The 16,161-nt window shown below is 67.6% G+C and overlaps 5 protein-coding genes and 2 pseudogenes across 5 annotated transcripts; 4 read left to right on the top strand and 3 right to left on the bottom strand.

Annotated features, from left to right (window-relative positions):
* Positions 1-901: 901 nt before the first annotated feature.
* LOC147413542 (feather beta keratin pseudogene) lies at positions 902-1,446 on the top strand (annotated as a pseudogene).
* A 2,182-nt stretch (positions 1,447-3,628) lies between these two features.
* On the bottom strand, positions 3,629-3,996 carry LOC147413541 (feather keratin 4-like; annotated as a pseudogene).
* A 1,858-nt stretch (positions 3,997-5,854) lies between these two features.
* Positions 5,855-6,220, top strand: LOC147413540 (feather keratin 3-like). Its single transcript, XM_086478410.1, has one exon. It carries the CDS (start codon positions 5,855-5,857, stop codon positions 6,218-6,220), a length of 366 nt encoding a protein of 121 aa, XP_086334536.1.
* A 2,373-nt stretch (positions 6,221-8,593) lies between these two features.
* Positions 8,594-8,959, bottom strand: LOC147413539 (feather keratin 3-like). The gene has a single exon (XM_086478415.1). It carries the CDS (start codon positions 8,957-8,959, stop codon positions 8,594-8,596), a length of 366 nt encoding a protein of 121 aa, XP_086334541.1.
* A 1,849-nt stretch (positions 8,960-10,808) lies between these two features.
* On the top strand, positions 10,809-11,174 carry LOC147413538 (feather keratin 3-like). Its single transcript, XM_086478474.1, has one exon. It carries the CDS (start codon positions 10,809-10,811, stop codon positions 11,172-11,174), a length of 366 nt encoding a protein of 121 aa, XP_086334600.1.
* Positions 11,175-13,547: 2,373 nt separating this feature from the next.
* LOC147413537 (feather keratin 3-like) lies at positions 13,548-13,913 on the bottom strand. The gene has a single exon (XM_086478476.1). The coding sequence runs from the start codon at positions 13,911-13,913 to the stop codon at positions 13,548-13,550; it is 366 nt and encodes a 121-aa protein (XP_086334602.1).
* Positions 13,914-15,762: 1,849 nt separating this feature from the next.
* LOC147413536 (feather keratin 3-like) lies at positions 15,763-16,128 on the top strand. The gene has a single exon (XM_086478475.1). The coding sequence runs from the start codon at positions 15,763-15,765 to the stop codon at positions 16,126-16,128; it is 366 nt and encodes a 121-aa protein (XP_086334601.1).
* The last annotated feature ends 33 nt before the right edge of the window (positions 16,129-16,161 follow it).

Genomic DNA, 16,161 nt, shown 5'->3' with positions numbered 1-16,161 from the left:
TGAGCCCTTTGCAAGGCCGCCTTCCTGCCCAGCGATGGGACGCTGGTCTTCCCGTGACCTTGCAAAAAGGGCGCGAGGCTGCCCCGGGAGCAAGGCCCTGGGGGAGGAGCTATGGCCGCAGGGGCGCTGTGCCGTCAGCCTTGTCACGCTGCTGCGTGCCTCTTACACACCGAGATAATGAAGAAGACGGGCGGAGCTCATTTGGCCCATTAGGGTGGCAGCTGGGCAGAGTGTCCGAGCGGGTAATTGCAGGGGCTGATAGAGCGGGTTGGGCTGCTGAGGAAACGGCATCAGCAAAACAGCCCCGTGCCGCGCAGGCAGGAGGCAGGGGCTCGGCCGCCACGAGCCACGTGTCCCCAGCGCGGCCAGCTCCTCCCGCTCTCGCCGCCCGGCATAAAAGCGCTGCCCCTCGGCGAGAGCTGCCCATCCGCCTCTCCTGCCTCGCTCTGCTCAGGAAAAGGGTAGGTGGGTGCCTGCGGGTCTGTGCCTGCTGTGGCCAGGGGCGGCGTGGGGCCTCCCTTGGCCAGGAGAGCTCTGAGAGCAGCGGGAGGGCTTGGCAGAGGCTTGGAGGGCCAGGGCGGGCTGAGCCGTGGCGGGAGGAGGAAGGAGCCCGGTGGCCGGCACACGCGAAGCTGGGCCCTTCGCAGGCTCTCCCCGAGGGCTTGCGTGGCCTCAGAGTGCGGAGGGAGGGCAAGGCGAGGGCTGGGGCAGAGCAGGGCACTCAGCGGGGCTGGCTGGGCAAAGGGCAAGCGGCAGCAGTGCGGGCAAGGCGGTGGCTCTGGCCTCTCCAGCTCCAGGGCTGCCCTGGGAGCAGGGGCACTGCTCGCCGTGGAGTGTCCTCCTCGCTCCTGACGCCTTCTCCTCGGGGGCCCTGTGTTTCAGCTCAGCTCCTCTCGCCAAGATGTCCTGCTACGACCTGTGCCCACCCAAAACCGGCGTGGCCGTCCCCCAGCCATCGCGGAGAGCTGCAACGAGCTGTGCGCCCGCCAGTGCCCCGACTCGACGGCCTTCATCCAGCCGCCCCCCGTCGTCGTCACCTTCCCCGGACCCATCCTCAGCTCCTTCCCCAGGCAAGCCGTGGTGGGCTCCTCCGGAGCCCCCGCCTTTGGGGGCTCTCCCTGGGGCTGGGGGCCTCTACGGCGCCGGGGCCTCGCTGGGCTCGGGGGGCCTCTGCAACCTTTGGCAGACCCTACGCTTCTCCCGCCTGCAGCCCTTGCGGCCTTGCCCCGCTACAGCAAGAAGCTGTGGGACACCTGTGGGCCCCTGCTAGACTCAGCCCCGGGGCCCCTGAGTCCCTGGGCCACCTCAGCCTCACGCCTCCTCTCCTTCCCTTCTCTCCATGACGCCCCTCCTCCTTGCTCCTGCCCATGCCCGCATGCACGGCTCCCCATCGTCCCGCCGGCACTGCTTGGCTCCACAACCGCCCACTGCCTGCCAGAAGCCTGAAGGAACACCTCTCTCGAGGCCCGCAGGGACAGCCTGCCTGCCTCGGCCTTCGGGTCTTCTCCACTGGCCGCTTCCCTGCCCTTGCAATAATAACAAGCCTGCATCCACACCTGCCTCTCCGTTTTTCCTTTCAAGGCCCAGCCTGGGCTGCAGGGCTCCCTGGCCCTGCGCGTGGCCCCTGCCAGCCGCACCAGGGCAGGCTCTCAGCCCCAGCAGAGCCAAGCTGAGCTGCCTTTGGGGAGGCCCTACAGCCCTGCCCGCTCTGGCCACACGCACTCCTACAGCTGAGCTCCAAGGGCCCTGCCAGAACGCAGGCTGCTCCCCTGCCTGCAGGACACGCGGCATGGGGGTGTTTGCTGACCTCCAGCCTCCTTGCACGTGAGTCTGGCTGCCCCAGGGCCTTGGAGCCAGCCAGGGCCAAAGGCTGCCACGGCTCTGGCCCCTTTCTGCCTCCACGGCTCTGCTAAAGGCCCTGGAGAGAAAGCAAAGCAGGAGACATGCCCTTCCTCTTCCTACAACCTTTTCCCTTTCCTCTTCTTCTCCTCCGACCCTCCCTCACCTTCTCCTTCCTTCCTTCCCTTCCCTTCCCATTTTCTTCCCCTTCCCCATTTTCTTCTCCCCTCCAGCACAGACCAACACACCGGCTGCACCTCGCTTCTCTGACAGAAGCACAAAGTCGCAGGAAGCACAGCCCGATTCTTTTCGAGGGAGCCTTTGCAGGGCATCCTGCCGTGCCGCTGCTCAGGCAAGGTCACCCAGAGACGCCTGCCCAGCACCACATCCAGACGGCTTTGGCGTGTCTCCAAGGACGGAGACTCCACAACCTCCCGAGTAACTTGGGCCAGTGCCCGGGCACCCTCACAGTGACAAAAGCATTTGGGGATGTTGAGGTGGAGCCTCTGCTCTTTTGGCTGGTGCCCGTGACCTCTTGTGCTGGCACTGGACCCTCTGACAAAGAGCCCGCCTCCATCTTCTGGATGCCTTCCCTCCAGGCCTGTGGGCATGTTCAGGAGACTCCCTGAGGCTCCTTGTGTCAGGAGGAACAGTCGCACCTCTCTCAGCCTCTCCCCAGAGGAGAGACGCTCCATTGTCTCGCCGTCATCTGCGTGGCCGTTGCTGGGGCCTTTGCTCTCCGGGAGCCCCCCAGCTCTCTCTGCTGGGGAGCCCAGGAGCAGCACCGCAGGGCTGGCCTCAGCGGTGCTGGCGTGGAGGGCAAAGATCCCCTGCCTCCACCTGACGGCCACACTCCTCCGCACGCGGCCCAGGACATTGTCTCACCGTCCCTGCCCAAGGCACGTTGCCCTGCTCACGCTCCCCTTGGTGCCTCCCAGCATCCTCAGCGCCTTCCTGACAAGCTGCTCGCCGACAGGCAACGCCATTTCCCAGGCGCAAGCTGTAACGCTGTCTCTCGTCCAGCTGCGCTCTGCGGATGCCCAGAGATGCTGCCGTGCTTCTGCGGAGCAGCGGGACGTGGTGGAGCTGGAGTTGCTGCCAGGCAAAGGAGCACTGCCAGCACCTGTCCTGCTCTCTGCCTTCTGCCCGTCCCCGGCTCCTGCAGAGCCCCACCAAAAGGCTCTGTCTCGCCTGCTGCCGCCTGCACCCTCCCTCTCCAAACAGCACCCCCCTCACCTCGCCTGGGCCCCTCAGCACCAGCATTTGCCCTCCCACGGCTGCCGGGCGCCCAGCCTGGGGATCTTCCCAACTGGCCAGAAGGAGGGAGGGAGCACGACTTGCATGCAGGAAAGCTTTATTGTGCCCAGAGGGCAGGAGAGACTGTCAGCGAGACGGTGGGCAGAGCCAGAGAGGCCGGTTGCCCCGTGCTGGGGGAGCCAGAGGGATCTTCTCCAGGCATGGCTTCTTGCTCCGCCTGCCCCCTTGGTGCGTCATTGCAGACGCCGAGGACTGGGCCCATCAGCCCCGCAGGGCCTTTCGGGTCATCTCCTGCCCCGTGCGACAGCTGGGAAGAGAGAGGAGAGCGGAGGGGAGGGCAGGAGAGGGCAGGAGAAGAGGGCAGGGAAGGGCCAAGGGTGCGCGGCACGGCCAGCTGCCCAGGCGTTGTGTGGGGCTGGGGCTGCTGAGCACGTCCTGAGTGCCCCGTGCCCGCCAACTCAGCCCTGCCTGGGCGGTGGTAGCGTTGTCGGGGGCGTCTGGGCTGGGGGGCAGCGCGTGGGCTGGGCTGGGTCTAGCAGGGCCCACAGGTGTCCCACAGCTTCTTGCTGTAGCGGGGCAAGGCGCAAGGGCTGCAGGCGGGAGAAGCGTAGGGTCTGCCAAAGGTGCAGAGGCCCCCCGAGCCCAGCGTGGCCCCGGCGCCGTAGAGGCCCCCCAGCCCCAGGGGAGCCCCAAAGGCGGGGGCTCCGGAGGAGCCCACCACGGCTTGGCTGGGGGAAGGAGCTGAGGATGGGTCCGGGGAAGGTGACGACGACGGGGGGACGGCTGGATGAAGGCCGTCGAGTCGGGGCACTGGCGGGCGCACAGCTCGTTGCAGCTCTCCGCGATGGGCTGGGGGACGGCCACGCCGGTTTTGGGTGGGCACAGGTCGTAGCAGGACATCTTGGCGAGGGATCGGACGGTGCTCTGCAGGAGGACAGAGATAGCAAGAGAGCAGCAGAGGGGAGTGCGTGAGGCAGAGGGGCTGGAGCAGGGGGCCAGGGAGGAGAAGCGCTCGCGGACGTTACCCTGGTTCCCCGAGGAGAAGGTGGCCAGCAGAGCTGTGGGGAGAGCCTGGCAGAGGCAGGGCTTTGTATAGCGGCACTCGCCATTGCTCAGCACCACCTGGGCCAATCTGCAGAGGCGGCGCTCCCTCCTGCCAGTGACGAGAGGGCTTGTCCGGCCCCTGCCCCGCCCTGAGTCAGCAGCCCCTCGCCAGACCAGCACATGCCGCTCGCTCCTGAGCCTTTCCTCCCCTCTCTGCTTCCTGGCTAAGATGACAGCGGGCATCTCCTGCTGGGGCTGCGCAGGGCAGGCGAGGGCCGTGCTTCTGCAGCTCCTCGCCGCCTGCCTTCTGCTCGGCCTCTGAAGACATGCCTGGCCCGTGCTGGCAGCCAGGCTCTGCTGGGAGGAGAGACGGCGCCAAGCACCAGCAGGGCCAGCCCACTGGGGAGCTGGGGGCTGCCGCGGCTCTGCATTCAGACGGGGCTTCCCCGCTCCCCAGCACCCCGAGGGGGATGCAGCCCCTGCCAGCACCTTCCCCCAGCCATGGGGCTCGCAGGAAACTTGCTTGGGCCGGCGGCCCTGGGGCAGTGGCCAGCGCGGGCCCGGGGGGGTCTGTGCTCTCTTGCACCGTGCACCTCAGGGAAGAGCTCGAGGGGCCTTTCTTCCTCCAGGTTTACAGAGGTCGATGGGCAATGGCTGCCTGCCGACGGAGGCCGGGCTCCGTTGGGCTGGCGAGTGATGCATCGTGCTGAGCAGGCAGTGCCCGAGAGGAGTGCCTTGGATTGCTCCTGTCGTAACCTCGCGCCTCTGTAGATAATAGCCGCACGGCGTACGTCATGCGGGCGCTGGCGCGCCGGAGCCCTTTGCAAGGCCGCCTTCCTTCCCAGCGATGGGACGCTGGTCTTCCCCGTGACCTTGCAAAAAGGCGCGAGCTGCCCCGGGAGCAAGCCCTGGGGGAGGAGCTATGGCCCGCAGGGCGCTTGCCGTCAGCCTTTGTCACGCTGCTGCGTGCCCTCTTACACACCGAGATAATGAAAAGACGGCGGGGCTCATTTGGCCCATTAGGTGGCAGCTGGCAAGTGTCCGAGCGAGGGTAATTGCAGGGGCTGATAGAGCGGGTTGGGGCTGCTGAGGAAACACGGCATCAGCAAAACAGCCCCGTGCCGCGCAGGCAGGAGGCAGGGGCTCGGCCGCCACGAGCCACGTGTCCCCAGCGCGGCCAGCTCCTCCCCGCTCTCGCCGGCCCGGCATAAAAGCGCTGCCCTCGGCGAGAGCTGCCATCCGCCTCTCCTGCCTCGCTCTGCTCAGGAAAAGGGTAGGTGGGTGCCTGCGGGTCTGTGCCTGCTGTGGCAGGGGCCGGCGTGGGGCCTCCCTGGCCAGGAGAGCTCTGAGAGCAGCGGGAGGGCTGGCAGCAGGCTTGGAGGGCCAGGGCGGGCTGAGCCGTGGCGGGAGGAGGAAGGAGCCCGGTGGCCGGCACACGCGAAGCTGGGCCCTTCGCAGGCTCTCCCCGAGGGCTTGCGTGGCCTCAGAGTGCGGAGGGAGGGCAAGGCGAGGGCTGGGGCAGAGCAGGGCACTCAGCGGGGCTGGCTGGGCAAAGGGCAAGCGGCAGGCAGTGCGGGCAAGGCGGTGGCTCTGGCCTCTCCAGCTCCAGGGCTGCCCTGGGAGCAGGGCACTGCTCGGCCGTGGAGTGTCCTCCTCGCTCCTGACGCCTTCTCCTCGGGGCCCTGTGTTTCAGGCTCAGCTCTCTCTCGCCAAGATGTCCTGCTACGACCTGTGCCCACCCAAAACCGGCGTGGCCGTCCCCCAGCCCATCGCGGAGAGCTGCAACGAGCTGTGCGCCCGCCAGTGCCCCGACTCGACGGCCTTCATCCAGCCGCCCCCCGTCGTCGTCACCTTCCCCGGACCCATCCTCAGCTCCTTCCCCCAGCAAGCCGTGGTGGGCTCCTCCGGAGCCCCCGCCTTTGGGGGCTCCCTGGGGCTGGGGGGCCTCTACGGCGCCGGGGCCACGCTGGGCTCGGGGGGCCTCTGCACCTTTGGCAGACCCTACGCTTCTCCCGCCTGCAGCCCTTGCGCCTTGCCCCGCTACAGCAAGAAGCTGTGGGACACCTGTGGGCCCTGCTAGACTCAGCCCCGGGGCCCCCTGAGTCCCTGGGCCACCTCAGCCTCACGCCTCCTCTCCTTCCCTTCTCTCCATGACGCCCCTCCTCCTTGCTCCTGCCCATGCCCGCATGCACGGCTCCCCCATCGTCCCGCCGGGCACTGCTTGGCTCCACAACCGCCACTGCCTGCCAGAAGCCTGAAGGAACACCTCTCTCGAGGCCCGCAGGGACAGCCTGCCTGCCTCGGCCTTCGGGGTCTTTCTCCACTGGCCGCTTCCCTGCCCTTGCAATAAAACAAGCCTGCATCCAACACCTGCCTCTCCGTTTTTCCTTTCAAGGCCCAGCCTGGGCTGCAGGGCTCCCTGGCCCTGCGCGTGGCCCCTGCCAGCCGCACCAGGGCAGGCTCTCAGCCCCAGCAGAGCCAAGCTGAGCTGCCTTTGGGGAGGCCCTACAGCCCTGCCCGCTCTGGCCACACGCACTCCTACAGCTGAGCTCCAAGGGCCCTGCCAGAACGCAGGCTGCTCCCCTGCCTGCAGGACACGCGGCATGGGGGTGTTTGCTGACCTCCAGCCTCCTTGCACGTGAGTCTGGCTGCCCCAGGGCCTTGGAGCCAGCCAGGGCCAAAGGCTGCCACGGCTCCTGGCCCCTTTCTGCCTCCACGGCTCTGCTAAAGGCCCTGGGAGAGAAAGCAAAGCAGAGACATGCCCTTCCTCTTCCCTACACCTTTTCCCTTTCCTCTTCTTCTCCTCCGACCCTCCCTCACCTTCTCCTTTCCTTCCTTCCCCTTCCCCTTCCCCATTTTCTTCCCCTTCCCCATTTTCTTCTCCCCTCCAGCACAGACCAACACACCGGCTGCACCTCGCTTCTCTGACAGAAGCACAAAGTCGCAGGAAGCACAGCCCGGTTCTTTTCGAGGAGCCTTTGCAGGGCATCCTGCCGTGCCGCTGCCTCAGGCAAGGTCACCCAGAGACGCCTGCCCAGCACCACATCCAGACGGCTTTGGCGTGTCTCCAAGGACGGAGACTCCACAACCTCCCGAGGTAACTTGGGCCAGTGCTCGGGCACCCTCACAGTGACAAAAGCATTTGGGGATGTTGAGGTGGAGCCTCTGCTCTTTTGGCTGGTGCCCGTGACCTCTTGTGCTGGCACTGGACACCTCTGACAAGAGCCCGCCTCCATCTTCTGGATGCCTTCCCTCCAGGCCTGTGGGCATGTTCAGGAGACTCCCTGAGGCTCCTTGGTGTCAGGAGGAACAGTCGCACCTCTCTCAGCCTCTCCCCAGAGGAGAGACGCTCCCTTGTCTCGCCGTCATCTGCGTGGCCGTTGCTGGGGCCTTTGCTCTCCGGGAGCCCCCCAGCTCTCCTCTGCTGGGGAGCCCAGGAGCAGCACCGCAGGGCTGGCCTCAGCGGTGCTGCGTGGAGGGCAAAGATCCCCTGCCTCCACCTGACGGCCACACTCCTCCGCACGCGGCCCAGGACATTGCTCACCGGCCCTGCCCAAGGCACGTTGCTGCCTCACGCTCCCCTTGGTGCCTCCCAGCATCCTCAGCGCCTTCCCTGACAAGCTGCTCGCCGACAGGCAACGCCATTTCCCAGGCGCAAGCTGTAACGCTGTCTCTCGTCCAGCCTGCGCTCTGCGGATGCCCAGAGATGCTGCCGTGCTTCTGCGGAGCAGCGGGACGTGGTGGAGCTGGAGTTGCTGCCAGGCAAAGGAGCACTGCCAGCACCTGTCCTGCTCTCTGCCTTCTGCCCGTCCCCGGCTCCTGCAAGCCCCACCAAAAGGCTCTGTCTCGCCTGCCTGCCGCCTGCACCCTCCCTCTCCAAACAGCACCCCCCTCACCTCGCCTGGGCCCCTCAGCACCAGCATTTGCCCTCCCACGGCTGCCGGGCGCCCAGCCTGGGGATCTTCCCAACTGGCCAGAAGGAGGGAGGGAGGCACGACTTGCATGCAGGAAAGCTTTATTGTGCCCAGAGGGGCAGGAGAGACTGTCAGCGAGACGGTGGGCAAGAGCCAGAGAGGCCGGTTGCCCCGTGCTGGGGGAGCCAGAGGGATCTTCTCCAGAGCATGGCTTCTTGCTCCGCCTGCCCCCTTGGTGCGTCATTGCAGACGCCGAGGACTGGGCCCATCAGCCCCGCAGGGCCTTTCGGGTCCATCTCCTGCCCCGTGCGACAGCTGGGAAGAGAGAGGAGAGCGGAGGGGAGGGCAGGAGAGGGCAGGAGAAGAGGGCAGGGAAGGGCCAAGGGTGCGCGGCACGGCCAGCTGCCCAGGCGTTGTGTGGGGCTGGGGCTGCTGAGCACTCCTGAGTGCCCCGTGCCCGCCAACTCAGCCCTGCCTGGGCGGTGGTAGCGTTGTCGGGGGCGTCTGGGCTGGGGGCAGCGCGTGGGGCTGGGCTGGGTCTAGCAGGGCCCACAGGTGTCCCACAGCTTCTTGCTGTAGCGGGGCAAGGCGCAAGGGCTGCAGGCGGGAGAAGCGTAGGGTCTGCCAAAGGTGCAGAGGCCCCCCGAGCCCAGCGTGGCCCCGGCGCCGTAGAGGCCCCCCAGCCCCAGGGAGCCCCCAAAGGCGGGGGCTCCGGAGGAGCCCACCACGGCTTGCTGGGGGAAGGAGCTGAGGATGGGTCCGGGGAAGGTGACGACGACGGGGGGCGGCTGGATGAAGGCCGTCGAGTCGGGGCACTGGCGGGCGCACAGCTCGTTGCAGCTCTCCGCGATGGGCTGGGGGACGGCCACGCCGGTTTTGGGTGGGCACAGGTCGTAGCAGGACATCTTGGCGAGGGATCGGACGGTGCTCTGCAGGAGGACAGAGATAGCAAGAGAGCAGCAGAGGGGAGTGCGTGAGGCAGAGGGGCTGGAGCAGGGGGCCAGGAGGAGAAGCGCTCGCGGACTTACCCTGTTCCCCGAGGAGAAGGTGGCCAGCAGAGCTGTGGGGAGAGCCTGGCAGAGGCAGGGCTTTTATAGCGGCCCCGCCATTGCTCAGCACCACCTGGGCCAATCTGCAGAGGCGGCGCTCCCTCCTGCCAGTGACGAGAGGGCTGTCCGGCCCCTGCCCCGCCCTGAGTCAGCAGCCCCTCGCCAGACCAGCACATGCCGCTCGCTCCTGAGCCTTTCCTCCCCTCTCTGCTTCCTGGGCTAAATGACAGCGGGCATCTCCCTGCTGGGGGCTGCGCAGGGCAGGCGAGGGCCGTGCTTCTGCAGCTCCTCGCCGCCTGCCTTCTGCTCGGCCCTCTGAAGACATGCCTGGCCCGTGCTGGCAGCCAGGCTCTGCTGGGAGGAGAGACGGCGCCAAGCACCAGCAGGGCCAGCCCACTGGGGAGCTGGGGGCTGCCGCGGCTCTGCATTCAGACGGGGCTCCCCGCTCCCCAGCACCCCGAGGGGATGCAGCCCCTGCCCAGCACCTTCCCCCAGCCATGGGGCTCGCAGGAAACTTGCGTTGGGCCGGCGGCCCTGGGGCAGTGCCGCGCGGGCCCGGGGGGGTCTGTGCTCCTTGCACCGTGCACCTCAGGGAAGAGCTCGAGGGGCCTTTCTTCCTCCAGGTTTACAGAGGTCGATGGGCAATGGCTGCCTGCCGACGGAGGCCGGCTCCGTTGGGCTGGCGAGTGATGCATCGTGCTGAGCAGGCAGTGCCCGAGAGGAGTGCCTTGGATTGCTCCTGTCGTAACCTCGCGCCTCTGTAGATAATAGCCGCACGGCGTACGTCATGCGGGCGCTGGCGCGCCGGAGCCCTTTGCAAGGCCGCCTTCCTTCCCAGCGATGGGACGCTGGTCTTCCCCGTGACCTTGCAAAAAGGCGCGAGGCTGCCCCGGGAGCAAGCCCTGGGGGAGGAGCTATGGCCCGCAGGGCGCTTGCCGTCAGCCTTTGTCACGCTGCTGCGTGCCCTCTTACACACCGAGATAATGAAAAGACGGCGGGGCTCATTTGGCCCATTAGGTGGCAGCTGGCAAGTGTCCGAGCGGGGTAATTGCAGGGGCTGATAGAGCGGGTTGGGGCTGCTGAGGAAACGGCATCAGCAAAACAGCCCCGTGCCGCGCAGGCAGGAGGCAGGGGCTCGGCCGCCACGAGCCACGTGTCCCCAGCGCGGCCAGCTCCTCCCCGCTCTCGCCGGCCCGGCATAAAAGCGCTGCCCTCGGCGAGAGCTGCCATCCGCCTCTCCTGCCTCGCTCTGCTCAGGAAAAGGGTAGGTGGGTGCCTGCGGGTCTGTGCCTGCTGTGGCAGGGGCCGGCGTGGGGCCTCCCTGGCCAGGAGAGCTCTGAGAGCAGCGGGAGGGCTGGCAGCAGGCTTGGAGGGCCAGGGCGGGCTGAGCCGTGGCGGGAGGAGGAAGGAGCCCGGTGGCCGGCACACGCGAAGCTGGGCCCTTCGCAGGCTCTCCCCGAGGGCTTGCGTGGCCTCAGAGTGCGGAGGGAGGGCAAGGCGAGGGCTGGGGCAGAGCAGGGCACTCAGCGGGGCTGGCTGGGCAAAGGGCAAGCGGCAGGCAGTGCGGGCAAGGCGGTGGCTCTGGCCTCTCCAGCTCCAGGGCTGCCCTGGGAGCAGGGCACTGCTCGGCCGTGGAGTGTCCTCCTCGCTCCTGACGCCTTCTCCTCGGGGCCCTGTGTTTCAGGCTCAGCTCTCTCTCGCCAAGATGTCCTGCTACGACCTGTGCCCACCCAAAACCGGCGTGGCCGTCCCCCAGCCCATCGCGGAGAGCTGCAACGAGCTGTGCGCCCGCCAGTGCCCCGACTCGACGGCCTTCATCCAGCCGCCCCCCGTCGTCGTCACCTTCCCCGGACCCATCCTCAGCTCCTTCCCCCAGCAAGCCGTGGTGGGCTCCTCCGGAGCCCCCGCCTTTGGGGGCTCCCTGGGGCTGGGGGGCCTCTACGGCGCCGGGGCCACGCTGGGCTCGGGGGGCCTCTGCACCTTTGGCAGACCCTACGCTTCTCCCGCCTGCAGCCCTTGCGCCTTGCCCCGCTACAGCAAGAAGCTGTGGGACACCTGTGGGCCCTGCTAGACTCAGCCCCGGGGCCCCCTGAGTCCCTGGGCCACCTCAGCCTCACGCCTCCTCTCCTTCCCTTCTCTCCATGACGCCCCTCCTCCTTGCTCCTGCCCATGCCCGCATGCACGGCTCCCCCATCGTCCCGCCGGGCACTGCTTGGCTCCACAACCGCCACTGCCTGCCAGAAGCCTGAAGGAACACCTCTCTCGAGGCCCGCAGGGACAGCCTGCCTGCCTCGGCCTTCGGGGTCTTTCTCCACTGGCCGCTTCCCTGCCCTTGCAATAAAACAAGCCTGCATCCAACACCTGCCTCTCCGTTTTTCCTTTCAAGGCCCAGCCTGGGCTGCAGGGCTCCCTGGCCCTGCGCGTGGCCCCTGCCAGCCGCACCAGGGCAGGCTCTCAGCCCCAGCAGAGCCAAGCTGAGCTGCCTTTGGGGAGGCCCTACAGCCCTGCCCGCTCTGGCCACACGCACTCCTACAGCTGAGCTCCAAGGGCCCTGCCAGAACGCAGGCTGCTCCCCTGCCTGCAGGACACGCGGCATGGGGGTGTTTGCTGACCTCCAGCCTCCTTGCACGTGAGTCTGGCTGCCCCAGGGCCTTGGAGCCAGCCAGGGCCAAAGGCTGCCACGGCTCCTGGCCCCTTTCTGCCTCCACGGCTCTGCTAAAGGCCCTGGGAGAGAAAGCAAAGCAGAGACATGCCCTTCCTCTTCCCTACACCTTTTCCCTTTCCTCTTCTTCTCCTCCGACCCTCCCTCACCTTCTCCTTTCCTTCCTTCCCCTTCCCCTTCCCCATTTTCTTCCCCTTCCCCATTTTCTTCTCCCCTCCAGCACAGACCAACACACCGGCTGCACCTCGCTTCTCTGACAGAAGCACAAAGTCGCAGGAAGCACAGCCCGGTTCTTTTCGAGGAGCCTTTGCAGGGCATCCTGCCGTGCCGCTGCCTCAGGCAAGGTCACCCAGAGACGCCTGCCCAGCACCACATCCAGACGGCTTTGGCGTGTCTCCAAGGACGGAGACTCCACAACCTCCCGAGGTAACTTGGGCCAGTGCTCGGGCACCCTCACAGTGACAAAAGCATTTGGGGATGTTGAGGTGGAGCCTCTGCTCTTTTGGCTGGTGCCCGTGACCTCTTGTGCTGGCACTGGACACCTCTGACAAGAGCCCGCCTCCATCTTCTGGATGCCTTCCCTCCAGGCCTGTGGGCATGTTCAGGAGACTCCCTGAGGCTCCTTGGTGTCAGGAGGAACAGTCGCACCTCTCTCAGCCTCTCCCCAGAGGAGAGACGCTCCCTTGTCTCGCCGTCATCTGCGTGGCCGTTGCTGGGGCCTTTGCTCTCCGGGAGCCCCCCAGCTCTCCTCTGCTGGGGAGCCCAGGAGCAGCACCGCAGGGCTGGCCTCAGCGGTGCTGCGTGGAGGGCAAAGATCCCCTGCCTCCACCTGACGGCCACACTCCTCCGCACGCGGCCCAGGACATTGCTCACCGGCCCTGCCCAAGGCACGTTGCTGCCTCACGCTCCCCTTGGTGCCTCCCAGCATCCTCAGCGCCTTCCCTGACAAGCTGCTCGCCGACAGGCAACGCCATTTCCCAGGCGCAAGCTGTAACGCTGTCTCTCGTCCAGCCTGCGCTCTGCGGATGCCCAGAGATGCTGCCGTGCTTCTGCGGAGCAGCGGGACGTGGTGGAGCTGGAGTTGCTGCCAGGCAAAGGAGCACTGCCAGCACCTGTCCTGCTCTCTGCCTTCTGCCCGTCCCCGGCTCCTGCAAGCCCCACCAAAAGGCTCTGTCTCGCCTGCCTGCCGCCTGCACCCTCCCTCTCCAAACAGCACCCCCCTCACCTCGCCTGGGCCCCTCAGCACCAGCATTTGCCCTCCCACGGCTGCCGGGCGCCCAGCCTGGGGATCTTCCCAACTGGCCAGAAGGAGGGAGGGAGGCACGACTTGCATGCAGGAAAGCTTTATTGTGCCCAGAGGGGCAGGAGAGACTGTCAGCGAGACGGTGGGCAAGAGCCAGAGAGGCCGGTTGCCCCGTGCTGGGGGAGCCAGAGGGATCTTCTCCAGAGCATGGCTTCTTGCTCCGCCTGCCCCCTTGGTGCGTCATTGCAGACGCCGAGGACTGGGCCCATCAGCCCCGCAGGGCCTTTCGGGTCCATCTCCTGCCCCGTGCGACAGCTGGGAAGAGAGAGGAGAGCGGAGGGGAGGGCAGGAGAGGGCAGGAGAAGAGGGCAGGGAAGGGCCAAGGGTGCGCGGCACGGCCAGCTGCCCAGGCGTTGTGTGGGGCTGGGGCTGCTGAGCACTCCTGAGTGCCCCGTGCCCGCCAACTCAGCCCTGCCTGGGCGGTGGTAGCGTTGTCGGGGGCGTCTGGGCTGGGGGCAGCGCGTGGGGCTGGGCTGGGTCTAGCAGGGCCCACAGGTGTCCCACAGCTTCTTGCTGTAGCGGGGCAAGGCGCAAGGGCTGCAGGCGGGAGAAGCGTAGGGTCTGCCAAAGGTGCAGAGGCCCCCCGAGCCCAGCGTGGCCCCGGCGCCGTAGAGGCCCCCCAGCCCCAGGGAGCCCCCAAAGGCGGGGGCTCCGGAGGAGCCCACCACGGCTTGCTGGGGGAAGGAGCTGAGGATGGGTCCGGGGAAGGTGACGACGACGGGGGGCGGCTGGATGAAGGCCGTCGAGTCGGGGCACTGGCGGGCGCACAGCTCGTTGCAGCTCTCCGCGATGGGCTGGGGGACGGCCACGCCGGTTTTGGGTGGGCACAGGTCGTAGCAGGACATCTTGGCGAGGGATCGGACGGTGCTCTGCAGGAGGACAGAGATAGCAAGAGAGCAGCAGAGGGGAGTGCGTGAGGCAGAGGGGCTGGAGCAGGGGGCCAGGAGGAGAAGCGCTCGCGGACTTACCCTGTTCCCCGAGGAGAAGGTGGCCAGCAGAGCTGTGGGGAGAGCCTGGCAGAGGCAGGGCTTTTATAGCGGCCCCGCCATTGCTCAGCACCACCTGGGCCAATCTGCAGAGGCGGCGCTCCCTCCTGCCAGTGACGAGAGGGCTGTCCGGCCCCTGCCCCGCCCTGAGTCAGCAGCCCCTCGCCAGACCAGCACATGCCGCTCGCTCCTGAGCCTTTCCTCCCCTCTCTGCTTCCTGGGCTAAATGACAGCGGGCATCTCCCTGCTGGGGGCTGCGCAGGGCAGGCGAGGGCCGTGCTTCTGCAGCTCCTCGCCGCCTGCCTTCTGCTCGGCCCTCTGAAGACATGCCTGGCCCGTGCTGGCAGCCAGGCTCTGCTGGGAGGAGAGACGGCGCCAAGCACCAGCAGGGCCAGCCCACTGGGGAGCTGGGGGCTGCCGCGGCTCTGCATTCAGACGGGGCTCCCCGCTCCCCAGCACCCCGAGGGGATGCAGCCCCTGCCCAGCACCTTCCCCCAGCCATGGGGCTCGCAGGAAACTTGCGTTGGGCCGGCGGCCCTGGGGCAGTGCCGCGCGGGCCCGGGGGGGTCTGTGCTCCTTGCACCGTGCACCTCAGGGAAGAGCTCGAGGGGCCTTTCTTCCTCCAGGTTTACAGAGGTCGATGGGCAATGGCTGCCTGCCGACGGAGGCCGGCTCCGTTGGGCTGGCGAGTGATGCATCGTGCTGAGCAGGCAGTGCCCGAGAGGAGTGCCTTGGATTGCTCCTGTCGTAACCTCGCGCCTCTGTAGATAATAGCCGCACGGCGTACGTCATGCGGGCGCTGGCGCGCCGGAGCCCTTTGCAAGGCCGCCTTCCTTCCCAGCGATGGGACGCTGGTCTTCCCCGTGACCTTGCAAAAAGGCGCGAGGCTGCCCCGGGAGCAAGCCCTGGGGGAGGAGCTATGGCCCGCAGGGCGCTTGCCGTCAGCCTTTGTCACGCTGCTGCGTGCCCTCTTACACACCGAGATAATGAAAAGACGGCGGGGCTCATTTGGCCCATTAGGTGGCAGCTGGCAAGTGTCCGAGCGGGGTAATTGCAGGGGCTGATAGAGCGGGTTGGGGCTGCTGAGGAAACGGCATCAGCAAAACAGCCCCGTGCCGCGCAGGCAGGAGGCAGGGGCTCGGCCGCCACGAGCCACGTGTCCCCAGCGCGGCCAGCTCCTCCCCGCTCTCGCCGGCCCGGCATAAAAGCGCTGCCCTCGGCGAGAGCTGCCATCCGCCTCTCCTGCCTCGCTCTGCTCAGGAAAAGGGTAGGTGGGTGCCTGCGGGTCTGTGCCTGCTGTGGCAGGGGCCGGCGTGGGGCCTCCCTGGCCAGGAGAGCTCTGAGAGCAGCGGGAGGGCTGGCAGCAGGCTTGGAGGGCCAGGGCGGGCTGAGCCGTGGCGGGAGGAGGAAGGAGCCCGGTGGCCGGCACACGCGAAGCTGGGCCCTTCGCAGGCTCTCCCCGAGGGCTTGCGTGGCCTCAGAGTGCGGAGGGAGGGCAAGGCGAGGGCTGGGGCAGAGCAGGGCACTCAGCGGGGCTGGCTGGGCAAAGGGCAAGCGGCAGGCAGTGCGGGCAAGGCGGTGGCTCTGGCCTCTCCAGCTCCAGGGCTGCCCTGGGAGCAGGGCACTGCTCGGCCGTGGAGTGTCCTCCTCGCTCCTGACGCCTTCTCCTCGGGGCCCTGTGTTTCAGGCTCAGCTCTCTCTCGCCAAGATGTCCTGCTACGACCTGTGCCCACCCAAAACCGGCGTGGCCGTCCCCCAGCCCATCGCGGAGAGCTGCAACGAGCTGTGCGCCCGCCAGTGCCCCGACTCGACGGCCTTCATCCAGCCGCCCCCCGTCGTCGTCACCTTCCCCGGACCCATCCTCAGCTCCTTCCCCCAGCAAGCCGTGGTGGGCTCCTCCGGAGCCCCCGCCTTTGGGGGCTCCCTGGGGCTGGGGGGCCTCTACGGCGCCGGGGCCACGCTGGGCTCGGGGGGCCTCTGCACCTTTGGCAGACCCTACGCTTCTCCCGCCTGCAGCCCTTGCGCCTTGCCCCGCTACAGCAAGAAGCTGTGGGACACCTGTGGGCCCTGCTAGACTCAGCCCCGGGGCCCCCTGAGTCCCTGGGCC

The sequence above is a fragment of the Leptosomus discolor genome, chromosome 26 (genome assembly GCF_034619465.1).
Source record: "Leptosomus discolor isolate bLepDis1 chromosome 26, bLepDis1.hap2, whole genome shotgun sequence".
Lineage (NCBI taxonomy): Eukaryota > Metazoa > Chordata > Aves > Leptosomiformes > Leptosomidae > Leptosomus > Leptosomus discolor.
This window is presented reverse-complemented; position numbering and strand designations above follow the sequence as displayed.

Bases quoted from the DNA above. Each gene is read 5' to 3' on its own strand.
- LOC147413540 (XM_086478410.1), top strand. From the start codon at position 5,855: ATGTCCTGCTACGACCTGTGCCCACCCAAAACCGGCGTGGCCGTCCCC.
- LOC147413539 (XM_086478415.1), bottom strand. From the start codon at position 8,959: ATGTCCTGCTACGACCTGTGCCCACCCAAAACCGGCGTGGCCGTCCCC.
- LOC147413538 (XM_086478474.1), top strand. From the start codon at position 10,809: ATGTCCTGCTACGACCTGTGCCCACCCAAAACCGGCGTGGCCGTCCCC.
- LOC147413537 (XM_086478476.1), bottom strand. From the start codon at position 13,913: ATGTCCTGCTACGACCTGTGCCCACCCAAAACCGGCGTGGCCGTCCCC.
- LOC147413536 (XM_086478475.1), top strand. From the start codon at position 15,763: ATGTCCTGCTACGACCTGTGCCCACCCAAAACCGGCGTGGCCGTCCCC.